Source organism: Pholis gunnellus (assembly GCF_910591455.1).
Source record: "Pholis gunnellus genome assembly, chromosome: 24".
Taxonomy (NCBI): Eukaryota; Metazoa; Chordata; class Actinopteri; order Perciformes; family Pholidae; genus Pholis; species Pholis gunnellus.
The window spans coordinates 2,095,675-2,110,985 of record NC_136551.1 but is presented as its reverse complement, the minus strand read 5'-3'; the positions used below and the strand labels follow the sequence as shown (position 1 = coordinate 2,110,985).

Here is a 15,311-nt window from a genome sequence, read left to right as displayed (position 1 = left end):
AACAGCACATAAGAGAACAGAGGTTGCTAAGCTAATTTGCATATGTTGTCCCTCCAGGTTATAGCCCAAAATCAAATAGACAATACATTTGTTTATCTGTGTGAGACAATTAAAATGTGTTCAGTGAGGTCACAGCGATCTTCCACCTCGAAAATCTAATAAATGAATTCTTGAGTACAGGTGGACTCCCGTCTTCCTGAAATGTGACAGCTGGTTAAAGAAAAACAGTAGACAAGTACATGCACATGCCCATTTATTGAAATGATAATTAAGAGTGTGTGCAGTCATCAAGATTAGCAGGGTCTTACATTGAGTTGTGTCTTCAAACACTTGAGGGATCTTCTGTTTAAAAGCTGCCGTCTTCAGTCTCTTCTGGTACATTTGCATTTAAAAATGAACGATTTAGACAGCAAACAATTCATGAAAAACAAACCTGTTCTTCAAAGCAAACAATATCAGAAACATGATACATTTGCGATTCCTTCTACTGCTAAATAAAATCCAGCGTGTCTAGTTTAGTACCACATACAGATCGATGATGCATCATTGCGGTGACGGCCCTAAACGGGACAGTAGTGTTGAACATGACACGCCTCTTGTCAGAGTTTTTCCAGCAAGTTGGTTTCAAATGACAGTCTGCTACTGCTGCATCACGTTAGAGACGCAGGTGATGAATGTGTTGGATTTACGAGGGCAACCTCGGAGCTTAAATCTTGCTGTTAACACCCAAATAAATTATTCCTATCCTTTTCATTTTTAAAGAGATTTTTCCCCGCCTGCCAAATGTCCCTGTAGGATTAGGATTTTACTGTCACCGCTAGGTTCACGGTCACGGCTATTAAAAAATAAGTACACTGTTAAATGACACAAAGCTGAACCGTCTATCAAATAAAAGCAAATTCAATTCCGAGGTATCCTGACAGTCAAACTACTTCAAGCAGAGGACGAAGAGGTGGAGATACTTCCCGTCTCCTCCGTCCATGAAGCTTTCCTATCGTCAGTCTGCACCTAAACAAAAGACTCCGACACTTAACTTAAGGCAAATAAAGCAACTTTGCAAAACAAACGGGTGTGAAAGTGCTTCAAAAGCTCTGTCGACAGTGTTTCTGCAGAGTTCAACCAGTCAAATCTAAGGCGTTTTAAGACCTTATTGATGCCACATGAGTGGAATTTAAAACCGGTTTCATACTGGATCAGGTGTCAAAGTACGGAGGAAACCAGTAGGGTCCACGTGGCCTTGAAATCTGTCCAATCATATTTTTCCAGTACTTTCCAGCAGAGTATAACAATAATTCATAGAGACATAAAGCAATTAAATGAATGCAAACTGGACGCTGATACGTGGCAGAAAATAGATGGATGTATTCACCGATTACCAATTAAGCTTAATTAAGTTGACGGTAAAATCAATATTATGCACATTATGTAACGAAGAGCAACACTGACAGTGTTTGCTACAAATAAAATGAACTTTCATAATAAATGTAGGTTATGTTAGAGTAAAATGTAAAGATTTGAACGAATCAATACGGCAGAAGTCTCTGATTGACAGACGACAGGAGAGAGAATATCTATCGACCTGCAGCAAATGCTTTTCCAGGTTTGAAGTCATCAAACGGACAAACTGGTGATGAGATGGAGGGTTTGTTGTGATCAGGCTGTGCACTAACACTAACTTCTCCTACTGATGTCTACAAAGTAAAACGCACTGCATTAGCAGGGACAAACTGCTTGGTTGGCATATTGAGAACTCACTTTGTAAAACTCGTGTGCCTTAAATCTTCACAGGGAATTACGCTGGACTTGACTTTCAGCTCGGCCGTCTGCTGAAGGTGGCCCCGATATCTCCCAGAATACTTTATCTGTTGTTGCATGAGTGTTGGGTTTATAAGGCTGAATGGGAAAGCAAGAACATAAACACTGGAGGGCTTCAACACAGAGAATAGACCTCATTTAGTTCTATCATTAGCAAGTTTCTGACATACAACACATGGCAGTGTTATTTATTTACTGTTGAGCTTCCTAATAATGAAGAAATTGAACTTGCAGCACCGGATAGTATCCAAACTTCTGGAAACTAACTTTAGATTTCCTTAAACATGAGGTAATTTTCTTCTGACCATTGGACGAAAAGCAGCATAAAAATGCAGCTTGCACAATCAAACGACGCATGTTTCTCGATGTTAGATCTCAAAAACAACAGATTTGTGGGGGAGCAGTGGAGGAGGGCAACCTTTTGCAGAGCAGCAACCTAAAGAAATCATCTTTGGCCCAGTTTAACCACACAAACCATCAGAATGCATTTTGGCATGTGGTCACAGCTGCAGGGAAGCCGTCTCAACCAATGATCGTTTCCAACATCCCTTCAGAGAGCAGGAGCCCTTGATCCAAACAAATAATATTTCACGTCACTGGCACCACATTTCATGAGCACAAACACTTTAAATTCACTAACTCGATCTTCATACAACCAGGGAGGGAAACTAACACCAGACACCAGTCAAAAACAGGTGACTTTAAGCTCTAGCTCCACTCTGGGTTCAAAATCAAACTGATTTCTCACTCGACCAGCTTCTTTGGACCCAAAATCAGTTAGTTTCCCGCCCTTCGCACAACTCGTCTTTCAAATCGAGGAACGTCAATACAGAAATTAAAAAAACACTGCGAGCAACAACACTCAACAAAATCTGCGTGAACTCTTTTTACAAATGAAAGCAAATAAATAGAGGACAGTACCTTTGCATAAACATGAGTACAAAACCTAACAGTCAGTGGATGTACAATAAATGCAAGTGAATCCGAGGGGGCGTCGGAGTAGTGTGTTCGTAGATTTGTAGGAACCATGAACAAGTGTTAGAACGAACCCCCTTTCCCTCAAAACCAGAACCTGAGCGCACTACTCCAGGTCTTCCACGTCCTCCGTCATGATGGTGCTGGTCTGTTCTGAGGTCACACCTGGAGAACAAAGCAAACATTAGCATCCGAGGCTGGCTAACGCCGGCATCCGAGGCTAACGCCAGCTTCTGAGGCTAACAGACTGGAAACGCTCGCTCTTACTTCATAAACCCAAAAAGAAAACAATATCGTACTTGAAGTATCATCGTCGTCATTAGAAGACTTCTTCTTGTCCGCAACATAGCCATGACTCAGCAGCCTGGACATGCTGACCGGGACAGCCTTCTTCTCATGACACCTGAAGACGAAGGAGAGACGTCATTAGAACGTCCACGATGCTGAGAAAAATAAACTGGAGTCTCCCAATAAAGATTCATACTCACGTTCTCTTGTATTTGTTGGTCATGGACAGACCTTCCATCTCATTGGCAAATCCATCAGGAGACATCTGTGGGATGGAAAAGTTACCCAGATTTATGGTTATTTGTGAAGCACTTAATGACAGTTACAAGCTGAATGTAGCAGCCACTTTATTAGACTAATACATGAATATACAAGCCGACGAGCAAGTTGAACACATGGTGGTGACAGAGCGAAGGATGGAGTGATGGAGGATGCAATTTATCATGCGATGGAAAAGGATCAAGGGAACTAGCATGAACAAAAAACGGCAAATAATATTTCATATACACTTCGCTCAAGCCATTCTCCTACAAGTTAAACTTATTTCAATCTGACACGTACCTTGTGTAAAACTACCAAATGGTTCAAGCATTTACTACAATATGAACATAAATATGTGGGATATATATATATATATATTGTATATGTTAAAAGAAACAAGGCTGTTGTTCTCTAGCTGAAACCTTGATAACACTACAAAGAAACGTTTTCAGTTACTTTGACAAAAGAACAAGAACATTGCTTAAAATATACTTGATGTGTGTTTTATCCTTTCAATACATCGCTCTGTACTTACCTGAAAACTTTTAGAAATATTTCCACAAAGCTACCACACAGCCAAAGCACGGGCAGGAAATGAAACCCAAATGAATTTGAACCGAATGCGACGATGGGAGCAAAATTAGGTGAAAAAAGGGGGAAAGGTGGTGGTAAAAAAATGTAAAATAAATTAAATAAAAAAAAAAAAGGATGGAAGACAAATGTTTGGGGGTGACTAGTCTGGTCCATTCACCTTCTCTTTATCAGGGGAAATTATATCATCTCTTTCCCAGGACGAACTGTTATCAGTCCCAAACGGTGCAGCCAGAAGGCGAGCAGCCTTCATCACGCTGTCGGGAGACGTTGGTTTGCTTCCGCTGTAAAGCACAAAACCACGGTGACATACGATGTGATAACATTCTGGGACATGTTGGCTGTGGCCCGAACGTTTGGTGAGCGCTTCATACGGAGGACCGAGAAGCATTTAGAAACCCAGTCGGATGATAAAAACACTTCATCTGATTCTCTTTGATTCAAGTCAAACCCAGAGAAAGAGTTTTGCTTTCATATTTACCATAAACAATATTGTTTTTAGGCTCCAGGTTTTTAAAAAAAAAGTGTGTGTTGGGAAACGCACACAAACCCATCATCTCTTCGCTCATTTGCGTTTGCTCTCACCCCTTTGACTCATCGTCTCCATACCAGTTGGGCGGATTGTAGGCCTTCAAGGTTTGGCCATCGGCATCAGCAGCATGACTCAGCAGCCCTGCAGGTGGGGGAGGGGGAGACGACACAATGCTGGAAATGAAACACTGCCGGCCATTATGAACCCTAACCCAGTCTAGTCAGCTCATAGCCTTTACGATTACTCTACTACAAAGCCAGTTTCAGTGTTTTAGGCAGAAGATGTTTTCTTTTATGCTGCCGTTTCAGGATTTGCATTTCGACATCCGTCGACATCCATCAAATAAATGTCGTTAGCGTTCCAGTCGTGAGGATGTGAACAGCCTTATTACAAATGACACATTTTAAAGTCAAACCTTTACCTTTGTGTCCACCTCCCTTTGCGAGCTTGACATACTCTGAGTCTGACTCAAAGATCCCAACCCGCCTCCCGCTGTTCCTCTCCACCGGAGAGGTTTCGTCGGCAATCTGGGACAGACCCGGGATCTGGGAGGTCGGTCCAGTCGCACCACCGCTGGTCACAACCACGCTCTTCATACCTGCAACCACCTGAGAATTAGGCTCCACCCGCTCCTACTAATTAATGCAAAGCAGCCATGATGTACTGCATGTTTTAGGGAAACACACGTACTGTGTTTCAGTTACATTGCGCTTAGGAATTGTTGAATGTTTTACCGCTAAAGGTGATGGAGCCAGGAAACACTTTGCATGTCTTACCACCGGGCTTGGTCCTTCGATGGTTGGGTGCTGCAGAACTCATTTCAGCTGTAGACATTTCACAATCGGATTCTTTATCGTCTGTTAATGAAAACACAACATAAATTCAAGGCAAACTCATTAGTTAGCAAACATATAAAATATGACTTAAGACCTAAATTAGTGACTGATTTCTTTTTTTTAATCTGAACTCAAAAAGCACTACTTGTTGCACAAACTATTTCTACCACACAACAGATGTCTTGTCCATTTTTTCCTTACTCATCTTCCACCAAGATGGACGGACAGGGACAGTGGCCTAAACCCATTAGGAGAAATGGAGATTTTCTTTTTTTTATATTATTTAATTTCCAAAAGTATGTGGGCCGAATTTACCAAAAGACAAAACATAACAAAAATACAGCAAGTCGTTAAAAAAAAGAAGTTTGTACCGTTAACTAATAGCAAAACCATCTTAAATCATCGATTTTTCTAATGCAGCCTGGCCTTCTGCTTCCCTGAACGTTACCAGAGCGGCCCGTCTGCGCTTCTCCATCGACATAAATGCAATGACGTTAAAATTATTAAGGAGAAATAACCCTTATTTTTGCATGTGAAACAATGTATATTACAATAATTACACCTACCGCCAATTACACTTGAGTATATATCAATAAAAAAATTAATTTAATTCAAAAGTGAGTCCACTTTGCAGAGGATGCACACATGCAAAGCGGGCGTAAATGTTTCGTTTGACCATACAGACAGTGTATTGTCTGTATATAAAAACATACAATATTTAGGGACGTACAACACGCATCTTTTTTATGAATGGAATAGTTTAATTTAGCACGTTAGCTAACAAAGCCATGCTAATTTAGTTAGCCGCCTAGCTAGTTGCCGCAGTGGCTTCCCACCGCTAACCTTACTTATCTATGCAACAATGCTAGTTTTTACGTATGCAACTAACGTTAAAACAGGCAGAAAATCAGACACACTACTTACATTGTATGCTGTTTTTCTTTTTTTGCTTTGCTTGTTGCAATTAAACGCCGTTAGCTCCCTCCCTTTCTGTCGGTAAAAGGCTGGACCACACACACTTCCGGTGGCACCTGCTGCCGACTTCCGGTACGCTAAACAAAGATCGTGTATATTCAACAAAAGGCTGACGTGATTTTGTAGGCTGTGAAGTTATTGTTTGTCACCCACACGAGGATTTTACAGCAAACCGGATCTTCAAAATAGGACAGAGTGAGAGCCCTTCTTGATATTCATGTTGTTACTAATACAGAGACGATCTTTGTCCTTTCAGAGGATAATCTGGACCAAAAACTACGTGTTAACATTTTAACAGGTTTATTAGCTTATTAGCACTAACTTCCCTCTTAAAAAATAAAATGCATGTGTAATAAAATACAATATTTATAACTGTATTATTGTCACATCTATAATTGATCAGTTAGTAATTTATTCCCCATTTATTAAGCCTTAAACTACACTTTAAGGGCTATTCATTAGTTTACTTTTGTTGATGCACAATTCTAAAAACAAGATTGTTAATAAAGTGGTATTCCGTATTGTGATATATGTGTTTGGTTGTTTTTATTAACTGGACTGTCTCATATTGTTATAATATCGTTTCCATAACTAGCTGCATTACTGACCAATAAGCATTCATCAAATCCAAAGAATCTTTATTAAGCTTGATAGATGTAATTCCATTAAACAGAATGTATGCAATTAAAATAAACAGTATTAGTAGCATTATATAGTAGTATTATATTAACTCTGTGAAGAACAATCACTTAACATGCTCTAAATATGCTCTTATATAGCTATCAAAAGTGTTATTTTCAAAAATTTTTAGGATTGTTGACATTGCTTTTCAAACGGGAATGTTTGAAGACTCATTTATATCAAACACAGTGTCGTCAGCACATGCAGTAAAAACCTCAGGTTAATGTGTGAGAAATCAATAAATGATAGGTCGGGAGAACACTGCCAATGCTCTCTGATTGGAGCTTGGGCTCGGCGATCACTCAGAAGTCTTTGACGCAGTCGGGGCAGAGGATGTCCTCTTTGCACGTCAGGAAACCTCGACCCACCAGAGACACGCAGCACTTTTTGCAGTTGAAGCAGTCGTTGTGCCACTGCCGCTGCTCAAACGAGATGTACTTGCTGCCTCCGAGACCTGAGAGAAAAGCAACAAAGAGGAGCCATGAGTGACCAACCAACAGTCCCAGGATCTCTGTAATGTAATAATCCTGTAATTGATGGTGATTGGATACACAGAGGCTGTGGTTACTTCTGTCTAGTTCACGTGGGAATGCTCATGTAATGAGATTTTACCGTGGTTTTATCAGTACAGGCTGGTAACAAAAGGGCGAGTGAAATGTTGTGATTTCACTTTAAATTAAGTGATGAGAGAGAATGTTCCTGCATTTGTCATTAAACACTCCTGACACAAGTGCAGGGTCACACTTTACCACTGATCGGGGTGGTGCAGGAGACACATTTCTTGGCAAACAGGTTGCAGAAGCAGTCGAGGCAGTAGGCGAAGTCGTCCCGAGAGGTGAACCTCTGGCCGGCCAGCTGCTGCTTGCAGCCGATGCAAACGAAGCACTCCTTGTGCCACGGCTGGTCCCGGTAGTTCACTCCTCCAGTGGTGACGGGCTGAAAGATTTGTGTCATGTAGTGTGAATACCTATTGATTAAAGTATACTTAGACAGAATATTGATTTAGTTATGATGTGCCGGATGAAAGAATTGCTTATTAGAGACCTTTCCACAACCTCAGGAGCATTAAGCAACAATACAATCCGTTGCATTTGAACAAAACTATTCATGTATGAGCTACTGTTAAGGTAAAAATACAAATTTATAGCAGCAAGAGACGACTACAAAACAGAAATACAGTGGAAGTGGAAGTGGCTCACAGTGTGTAGTTTTACCTTCTTGCAGTGGATGCACTGCATGGCAAACTGCGTCTCATAGCAGGGCAGGCAGTAGTTGTTGGCGTCCTTCTGGATGAAGCTCCTGCTGCCGATGGGCTGCTGGCAATGGTTGCAGGTGAAGCAATTCTCATGCCAACTGTTGCCCTTATGCTCCATCTTTTTGGAGCCTGGTGGGAGGGAGGGAGGGAGGGAGAAGGACAAGGTACAGTAGGACCTTCTACTTGCATTCGGATCAGCCTCAACCAATTACAGCTAATGGCAATTTGCTGATGCCGCGTGAGCTCTGTAAAGTGAGTGCACAGTCAAATTCAAAGGCTACCAAAGAACCCTGAGAGAAAATCCGAAAGGCCTCCCCACCTGGCATGATAGTCTTCAGGCACGTGTGGCACTTGGAAGAGTACTCGCTGCTGTAGCACTCGATGCACAGCGGCATGTCATCCTTGGTGGCAAAAGGCCGATCCACCAGAGATCGGTCGCACTTGAAGCAGAGGAAGCAGTCGCTGTGCCAGTGGCGGTCCTTGTATGACAGATCCTGCAGAGTCGACGAAAAGGAGAGAGCGTTTGGTTTAGTTAGAAACCAGAAGGAGACTGTTGTGTTTCTGCATTTGCTTCTTTTTCTACTCGATGGAAACATTTCAACAGCTGTTAAGTTAAAACATCAGTAAAACTTCACCGAGACACGAGACCCAAACAGGGACAGTTATGCAAACTGAGGAGCAGTGTGTTCAAGCCTTCATGCTGGTTGATATGCGATGTACGTTTGCCGTTGGGTGCCACGAATGGTAAGATATGGGTGAGGAAAGTTAAAGCGTGACTGTACAGAATGATTTCACCTTGCTGGTGCAGCTGATGAGCTTCTGGCAGACTTCACAGGTGGAGGAGAAAAGATCCTCGAAGCACTTCACACAGAACGGCTCGTCGTCCTTCAGGATGTACTTCTGCCCGTAAAGAGACTTTGTACACTCTGTACAGTCGTAGCGCTCGGCCATTGTGACTGAATCTCCTCTCTGAGTCTTCTGTCCTGGAAGATACAATACAAAGACTCTTCAGAGCAGTCCTCAATGTGATGCAATTGCAGCCAAGATAAACCAACTAAACTTTAAAGCTTGGATTGGATTTCTCTAAATGAGCTGACAAATAATCCGATAAATTAAACATCAGGCCTTCATGACCTCTCAAACCAGGTAAAAATAAACTTAATTGATGACAAACAGTCCCCCAATTGTACACACACTGGAGAGCAAATGCCTTCCACTTCATTGATGGACATAATGCGACTTTTAAATTTGGTTTACTTGCTCCAAAACAGACTAAATACAAACCTTAAGAGGTCTTAATTTGCTTGGCGTCCTCTAAATTCCCCGGAGAAAATTGAATGAGTTGAAATCATGAGTAAGAGAAAAACAAGGAGGGTTAGATGGAAGAGGGGCAAAGCAATGAGGGGAAAAGGTAAAAGGGGAAAAACAATGACAAAGTAAAGGAGCAGCAGAAAAAACTCAAAGAAACACAACATGCAAGAAGAAGAAATGAAAGAAACGCTTGCATCATCATCTACTGTAGACTTTTACAACCGTTATTCAGCTGGAAGATGATTTTGAGAGCCGTTAATCGGCAAATAGCATCATTAGGGGTTTAATAAATATTTAAGAGGAAGCAGATTTTTCTAAGAACGATTGTTGCATAAAATCTTATACAGCCTCTGAAAGTCAATTCTTGGAGGAAATCCAACAGGAAGGTGTTCAAAGGGAATGATCGTGCTCCTTTAGGTCAGTTGAGTGCATATTTGATATCATCAATACATGTCTCCTAGTTATTATTATCAATGTCTTGTCACTGATTGGCTGCCTGAAGCAAACTCACAGGCAACAAACAGGAATTTGATTTCAGGATAGCGACGGTAGAGCTCTGGCACAGTTCTGTGTCCTTTCCCCAGAATGTAAGTAATTTAATAAGTCAAAATTGCTATTGATTGGATGATTGATTAGATGAAGAGCAGTCTGACTTTTTTACATTTGTCATGAAGTCGTTGAAGTGATTTTATTCATTGATAGTTTTCAAAAGACTTTCATCTGAATTGTTATTCAATCTAATATTTCTAAGGCCACTATAACACTTTTTAATCCTTGACAAATATACTATATTATTAAGGAATGACTCTTCATCCTCTTTTTGAAAGACCTCCAAATAAGCTTCCACAAAACCTGGACTATGCTCAGTACATATGTGTATTTTATTTGAATGAAAAACCCTAAAACCCCTCATATACTCCCCTGAAAATACCTCTTCTACAAACACAATACATCCGTTTCTGAATCCTCATTACTTCTAGAAACCTTAATACACCTCTTAATGATCCTGAACATAAACCTCCTGTAATACTTTGCTTAACTTGCTTCTCCTGTCATCCATCTAGAAGCCTTATCCCTCTATTTCTAATGTGTATCGCTCCAACTGAAACAACTTGATCTCATTTTAAGATGTAGTTTTTAAGCTGAAATCCTAATACCTGATAAAAAAGAAACTAACAGAGAAAAGCAGGAAGACAGAGAGGGACGAAACATTGGGTCAAAGACGAGACAAGAAGGTGAAGAAAGAAGTCTTACCTGTCAGAGGAAGAGCCGGCGTGCAGACTGAGCCCAGAGGTGTCTTCTGAGCGCTGTCGTGCATCTGCCTTTTAAAATTAGGGCTATTTGACACACACTGGGGCAGGAAGCTGAGGTCGTGGCGTGACCAGAGTGGGCAGGTCAGAGTATATTTAGACGGCTATATATTAAAGCCAAAATGTATTACATATTATGTTAAAGCGGCAGGAAAACAGAACTTATGTCAGCATCAGAATAAACTTTCTCGTGACTCAAGCAGTCGAAGAGAAGAAAACCAAATTGTTTCCGTTGATCTGGATTTATGTTCATTTTGACAGTTGAGATCATAACAGCCATTGAGATTAATAAGCTCAAATCAAATAAGCATTTCATATAAAAAGGGACCTTGATCTCTTGATTTGATGACATTTAATACAACGATGAATCATTTTAACACTCTGTCCCTGAAGTATTAACTGCGGTGCTGCGATTGCTTTGCTTGTTTCTATTTTTGCAACTTTCAAAATATAACCTCTAATGAGATGAAGAATAAATGATATAAAACAAAAAATCCCCATTATACAATAGTTTCTAAATGTACATGCCATCTTTGTTTCTTTTAATGGTTCAAAGAAACAGCGGGTCATGTCAGAGCTAAACTGCAGCCACGTGTTAGTCCTCAGCCTAATTTGTGCAGTGAATGATACTGGAATAATCTGTCCATGTGTGACTCCAATGAGTGTCGGTATGTGCTGCAGTTGACATTTAAATAGTTCTTGTAGAATTACATTTTCTGTTTGTTTGTACCCCTGTGCACTGGAAAAAGGGCCACTTACAAATGAAGTAAAAGAAACACGAGCTCTTACTCAGAAAGCACTGACATGTAATGATCATGTAAACATCTCATTAAGCTATTTGCCAAAAGACCCCAATGTACCACAGCCTGAAGAAAAACACTGCTGAATTGAAATACAGGATTGTGAAAAGGAAAAGTCAGGACATAGTCAGGATTAGGTAACGAGATAAATGCTTTTACAAGGAAAGCAGTTCATCAAATGTTCCTATTTGCAATTCTTCCATTATCTACTTGATTTTTTTTTTTACAGTAAACTGATAAACAAATCTATATAGGTCATCTGTAATGTCATGTATAAGTAAATAACAGCAATTTAAAGCTGTAATGGCAGAAAATGTAGCTCTGCTTTTATTTGACAGCCTTAAATGGGCTGTATTTAGAAGGAGGCAGAGCTAGTGTGCTCCCTGTTGAATTAAAGATGTAATGGAAAAAGGAAAGATTTAAAAAACATCTTCATCCGTTGCATTGCTCGCCAGATTGTGGTGCTAAATAACAACTACTTATTTGAAATCAATGTTACCAGCTGTACATATTTCAATAGACTTCTGTATTTAAGTTAAAGGTCCCATAATGTGAAGTTTGGGTCCAAGCCTAAATATAATTTAGAATTTAAATTGTAGTTTAGCTTGGCAAAATAAGCACACAAATATTTAGTATTGTTTTATTTTTTCGAAAACGAACTTCCGCTGCGGTCCATTTCCGGTTTTATTTTGAAGGTTGTCGCAGGATGTGCTAGCTTAACAGCTGTTTTTTTCTGACATCTGGAAAAGCTTGTAAACAAACGGGGGTTTGTATTACAAAACAAAGGAAGAGAGGCTAGACTTTCGCGATGGAAACAGTAAATATTTAGCTGAATAGAGAAGGAATAAAACGGCTAAATATTTCCGGTGAAGAACATGGAAGACGAAAAGCGGAACCCGGACTGGATGTCCCGTCTGCCCGAGGAGCTGCTGGACGTTCCGCTGTGGAACCTGGCTATACCCGGTAAAACAGAACCACCGGGGATATGTTGACGATCTTCTGTATGTACACTAACGACCAAAACTATATGGACATACTTTTGGGCATATGTTTTCTCACCACAGGGAGCCATGACAGCATGTCTTTCTGCCTGGATGTCTCGTCCCCCGTCCTGCGATCACAGCCCTGTCTCCTCAGAGCGATCGACAGGCTGTTTCCCTGCTGGACTCGACCCTGTGTCTCCCGCTGGGCCACCACACAGGTAGAGGAGCACACATACTGTACTGTAATATAATTAAGCCCCAATCTAGGCGACTACAGCCCGTCTTTAAGAGGGTTTGAAGTGGGTCAATCTGGCCTCTGGTGGTGCGTTCAATTGGTGTCAAACATTTCCAAGTTGATGCTCAAAGTCACTGATATAGCAAATAGAGATGCGCCTTCACAAAGCACAGACTGTGAGCAGACAATATAGCATGTTACATCGAAAACATACTTGGCTACTACTAAAATTCCTCATTCCACAATCTTACTGCAGTAGAAGTACATCGCTTTAATCAAAGTACTCTTAAATGTACTCATTTAGCAGCAGGAATTACTATGCATGATATTATTTGATCACTACTTGTAATAACATGTAAACTGCATTTTAATATTATGGCGTGTGTGGTGTGTGTGTGTGTGTGTGTGTGTGTGTGTGTGTGTGTGTGTGTGTGTGTGTGTGTGTGTGTGTGTGTGTGTGTGTGTGTGTGTGTGTGTGTGTGTGTGTGTGTGTGTGTGTGTAGCAATCCGTCCTCAGTGATCAGTGTGAACTTGGTGTTCGTTTCTTGGACCTGCGGATCGCCAGGAAGCCAGCCGGTGGCAACACACTGTTCTTCGCCCACGGCATCTACACACTGATGACTGTGAAGGTATACACACACAGACACTCCGTCTACAGTTTGACACACAATCCAGACGTTACTGGGAAGGAGTTCAACACAAAGTGTGTGTGTTTGTGTTTCTGCAGGAGGCCCTGGACGAACTGGCTACCTGGTTGGACGCTCATCCAAAAGAGATCGTAATCATTTCCTGCTCGCATTTTGAATTGCTAACCGATGAAGATCACTTCCACCTCACGGAGTACATCATCACGCTGTTCGGAAAGAAACTCTGCCCTTCACAGGTATAGCTGAGCCGCTAGTGAGTCAGAGAATCATTTTAATGATAAAAATAATCATTAAAAGGTTATTTATTAGGCCAACATGAAACATTTGCTGCTTCCAGCTTCATAAATGTGAGGGTTTGCTGTTTCATATCATTGTGAACTGAATATATTTAGGTTTCAGTTTTACAGATTGTAAAAACATACTGTGTGCATGTGTTTGTGTGCAGGACATTCCCACTCTGCGCTCCTGTTGGTCTAGACGTCAGCAGGTCATTGTTTCCTATGGGAACCAGCAGATGGTGCTGCAGCATCCTGAGCTGTGGACTGAAATACCTTACTGGTAAATACACAACAGGGATGCTTTAAAGTTGTGTCTCTAATAGTTCTGCTACAGAATGCTGGCTGCAGATTTGACCACGTTTTGCTGTGGACTTCTCTTCACTGTGAGATGTAAATCAAATAACTCATTCAAACGTTAAACTGACTCCAGGTATGCAGACAGCCCAGATCCTAAGAAGGTGATCGCCTACCTGGAGGACCAGAAGCACAGAGGAAGACCAGGTACGCAGTGGTGGAGGAAATATTCAATCACCTATCAAAATAAAAGCTATACTTCAAATATCAAAAGTAAAAGTAGTCATCATACATGGCCCATTTTACTGGATTATTAACATTGATGGTACTTTAATGTCGTCCAAGATGTACAGCAACGCATGATGCTTTACTTGTTTGTTTTCCAGCTGGTTTCTACGTCAGCGGTCTGAACCTGACAGAAGACGCTCCTTACGTGCTCCTCCATCCCCTCCAGGGCATGAGGAAGATGACGATGAGGGCTCTGTCTCTGCTGCTTCTCTGGGCGGGCGAGCAGCGGCCGGGGCGAGAGGCGGGCGGTGTCAACATCCTCTGCTGCGACTTTGTGGCCGTCAGTCAGTTCTGCTCGCTTGTGATTGGACTAAATTACAAACCGCTGAGTGGAGCCGGCGCGCTCACTGCTGCTCCTCATCCTCCTCTTCCTCCTGTCTGCAGGATGCTGCGAGCGTCTCCCGCAGATGGCGTTGGAGAGATGACATAGAAAGACAAATCAGAAAAATCTTTATTGCACTATTTTATTTGTTTATTTGTCATATTGTTTTTCCTAATGTATTTGAATTTTATACACTTTTGCTTTGCATGCTACTTTGAAATATACACTCATATTTATAGTATGCTGGAATCATGAGCAAAGCTTTGATGTTCATGAGGGGTTTACATAAAGCAGTTAATAGTAATAAATGCAATAAGAATGCAATAAGAGAACAGCAATCAATGCAAAAAAAACGTCACTGTTACCAATGTTAACTTAAAAGTATTAAAATGTTACTGACTACATGTGATCACTGTCCGCTCAATGCTTTGTTGTGTGTGTGTATGAACATGTTTGGCTGCAATTTCAATTTTCTAATTACTTTTTAACCATAAATATACAGTTTAAGTCAAAGTTTGGCGCATCAAGACAAACATCGGAGATATCTTGGGTGGGTGGGTGGGTGCAGCAAACTCGTTTTTAAAATGGTTTTTACTGTAATAACGAAGGCAAAATGATGAAAGTCATGAACCGG

At 41.1% G+C, this 15,311-nt stretch overlaps 3 protein-coding genes across 4 annotated transcripts; 1 reads left to right on the top strand and 2 right to left on the bottom strand.

Moving 5' to 3' along the window:
• Positions 1-236: 236 nt before the first annotated feature.
• cUnh7orf57 (chromosome Un C7orf57 homolog) lies at positions 237-6,323 on the bottom strand. Of its 2 annotated transcripts, none has more exons than XM_079185771.1 (8): positions 6,223-6,323; positions 5,197-5,319; positions 4,884-5,060; positions 4,516-4,603; positions 4,091-4,214; positions 3,279-3,343; positions 3,090-3,193; positions 237-2,955 (listed from the first exon to the last, which is right to left on the bottom strand). In XM_079185771.1, the coding sequence occupies exons 2-8, from the start codon at positions 5,294-5,296 to the stop codon at positions 2,897-2,899; spliced, it is 717 nt and encodes a 238-aa protein (XP_079041897.1). In that variant the 5' UTR covers positions 5,297-5,319; positions 6,223-6,323; the 3' UTR covers positions 237-2,896. The 2 variants fall into 2 exon arrangements, with proteins under 2 accessions (XP_079041897.1, XP_079041898.1); XM_079185772.1 differs by having other exon boundaries at positions 5,239-5,319.
• Positions 6,324-7,256: 933 nt separating this feature from the next.
• Positions 7,257-10,838, bottom strand: LOC306715095 (four and a half LIM domains protein 2-like; the record flags this gene model as incomplete). Its single annotated transcript, XM_079185328.1, has 6 exons — positions 7,257-7,408; positions 7,704-7,890; positions 8,169-8,338; positions 8,529-8,703; positions 9,005-9,192; positions 10,775-10,838. 6 exons carry the CDS (start codon positions 10,836-10,838, stop codon positions 7,257-7,259), a joined length of 936 nt encoding a protein of 311 aa, XP_079041454.1.
• A 1,499-nt stretch (positions 10,839-12,337) lies between these two features.
• Positions 12,338-15,080, top strand: LOC306715454 (PI-PLC X domain-containing protein 1). Its single transcript, XM_079185837.1, has 7 exons — positions 12,338-12,593; positions 12,695-12,831; positions 13,352-13,477; positions 13,576-13,731; positions 13,941-14,053; positions 14,204-14,274; positions 14,454-15,080. The coding sequence occupies exons 1-7, from the start codon at positions 12,506-12,508 to the stop codon at positions 14,783-14,785; spliced, it is 1,023 nt and encodes a 340-aa protein (XP_079041963.1). The 5' UTR covers positions 12,338-12,505; the 3' UTR covers positions 14,786-15,080.
• Positions 15,081-15,311: the final 231 nt, after the last annotated feature.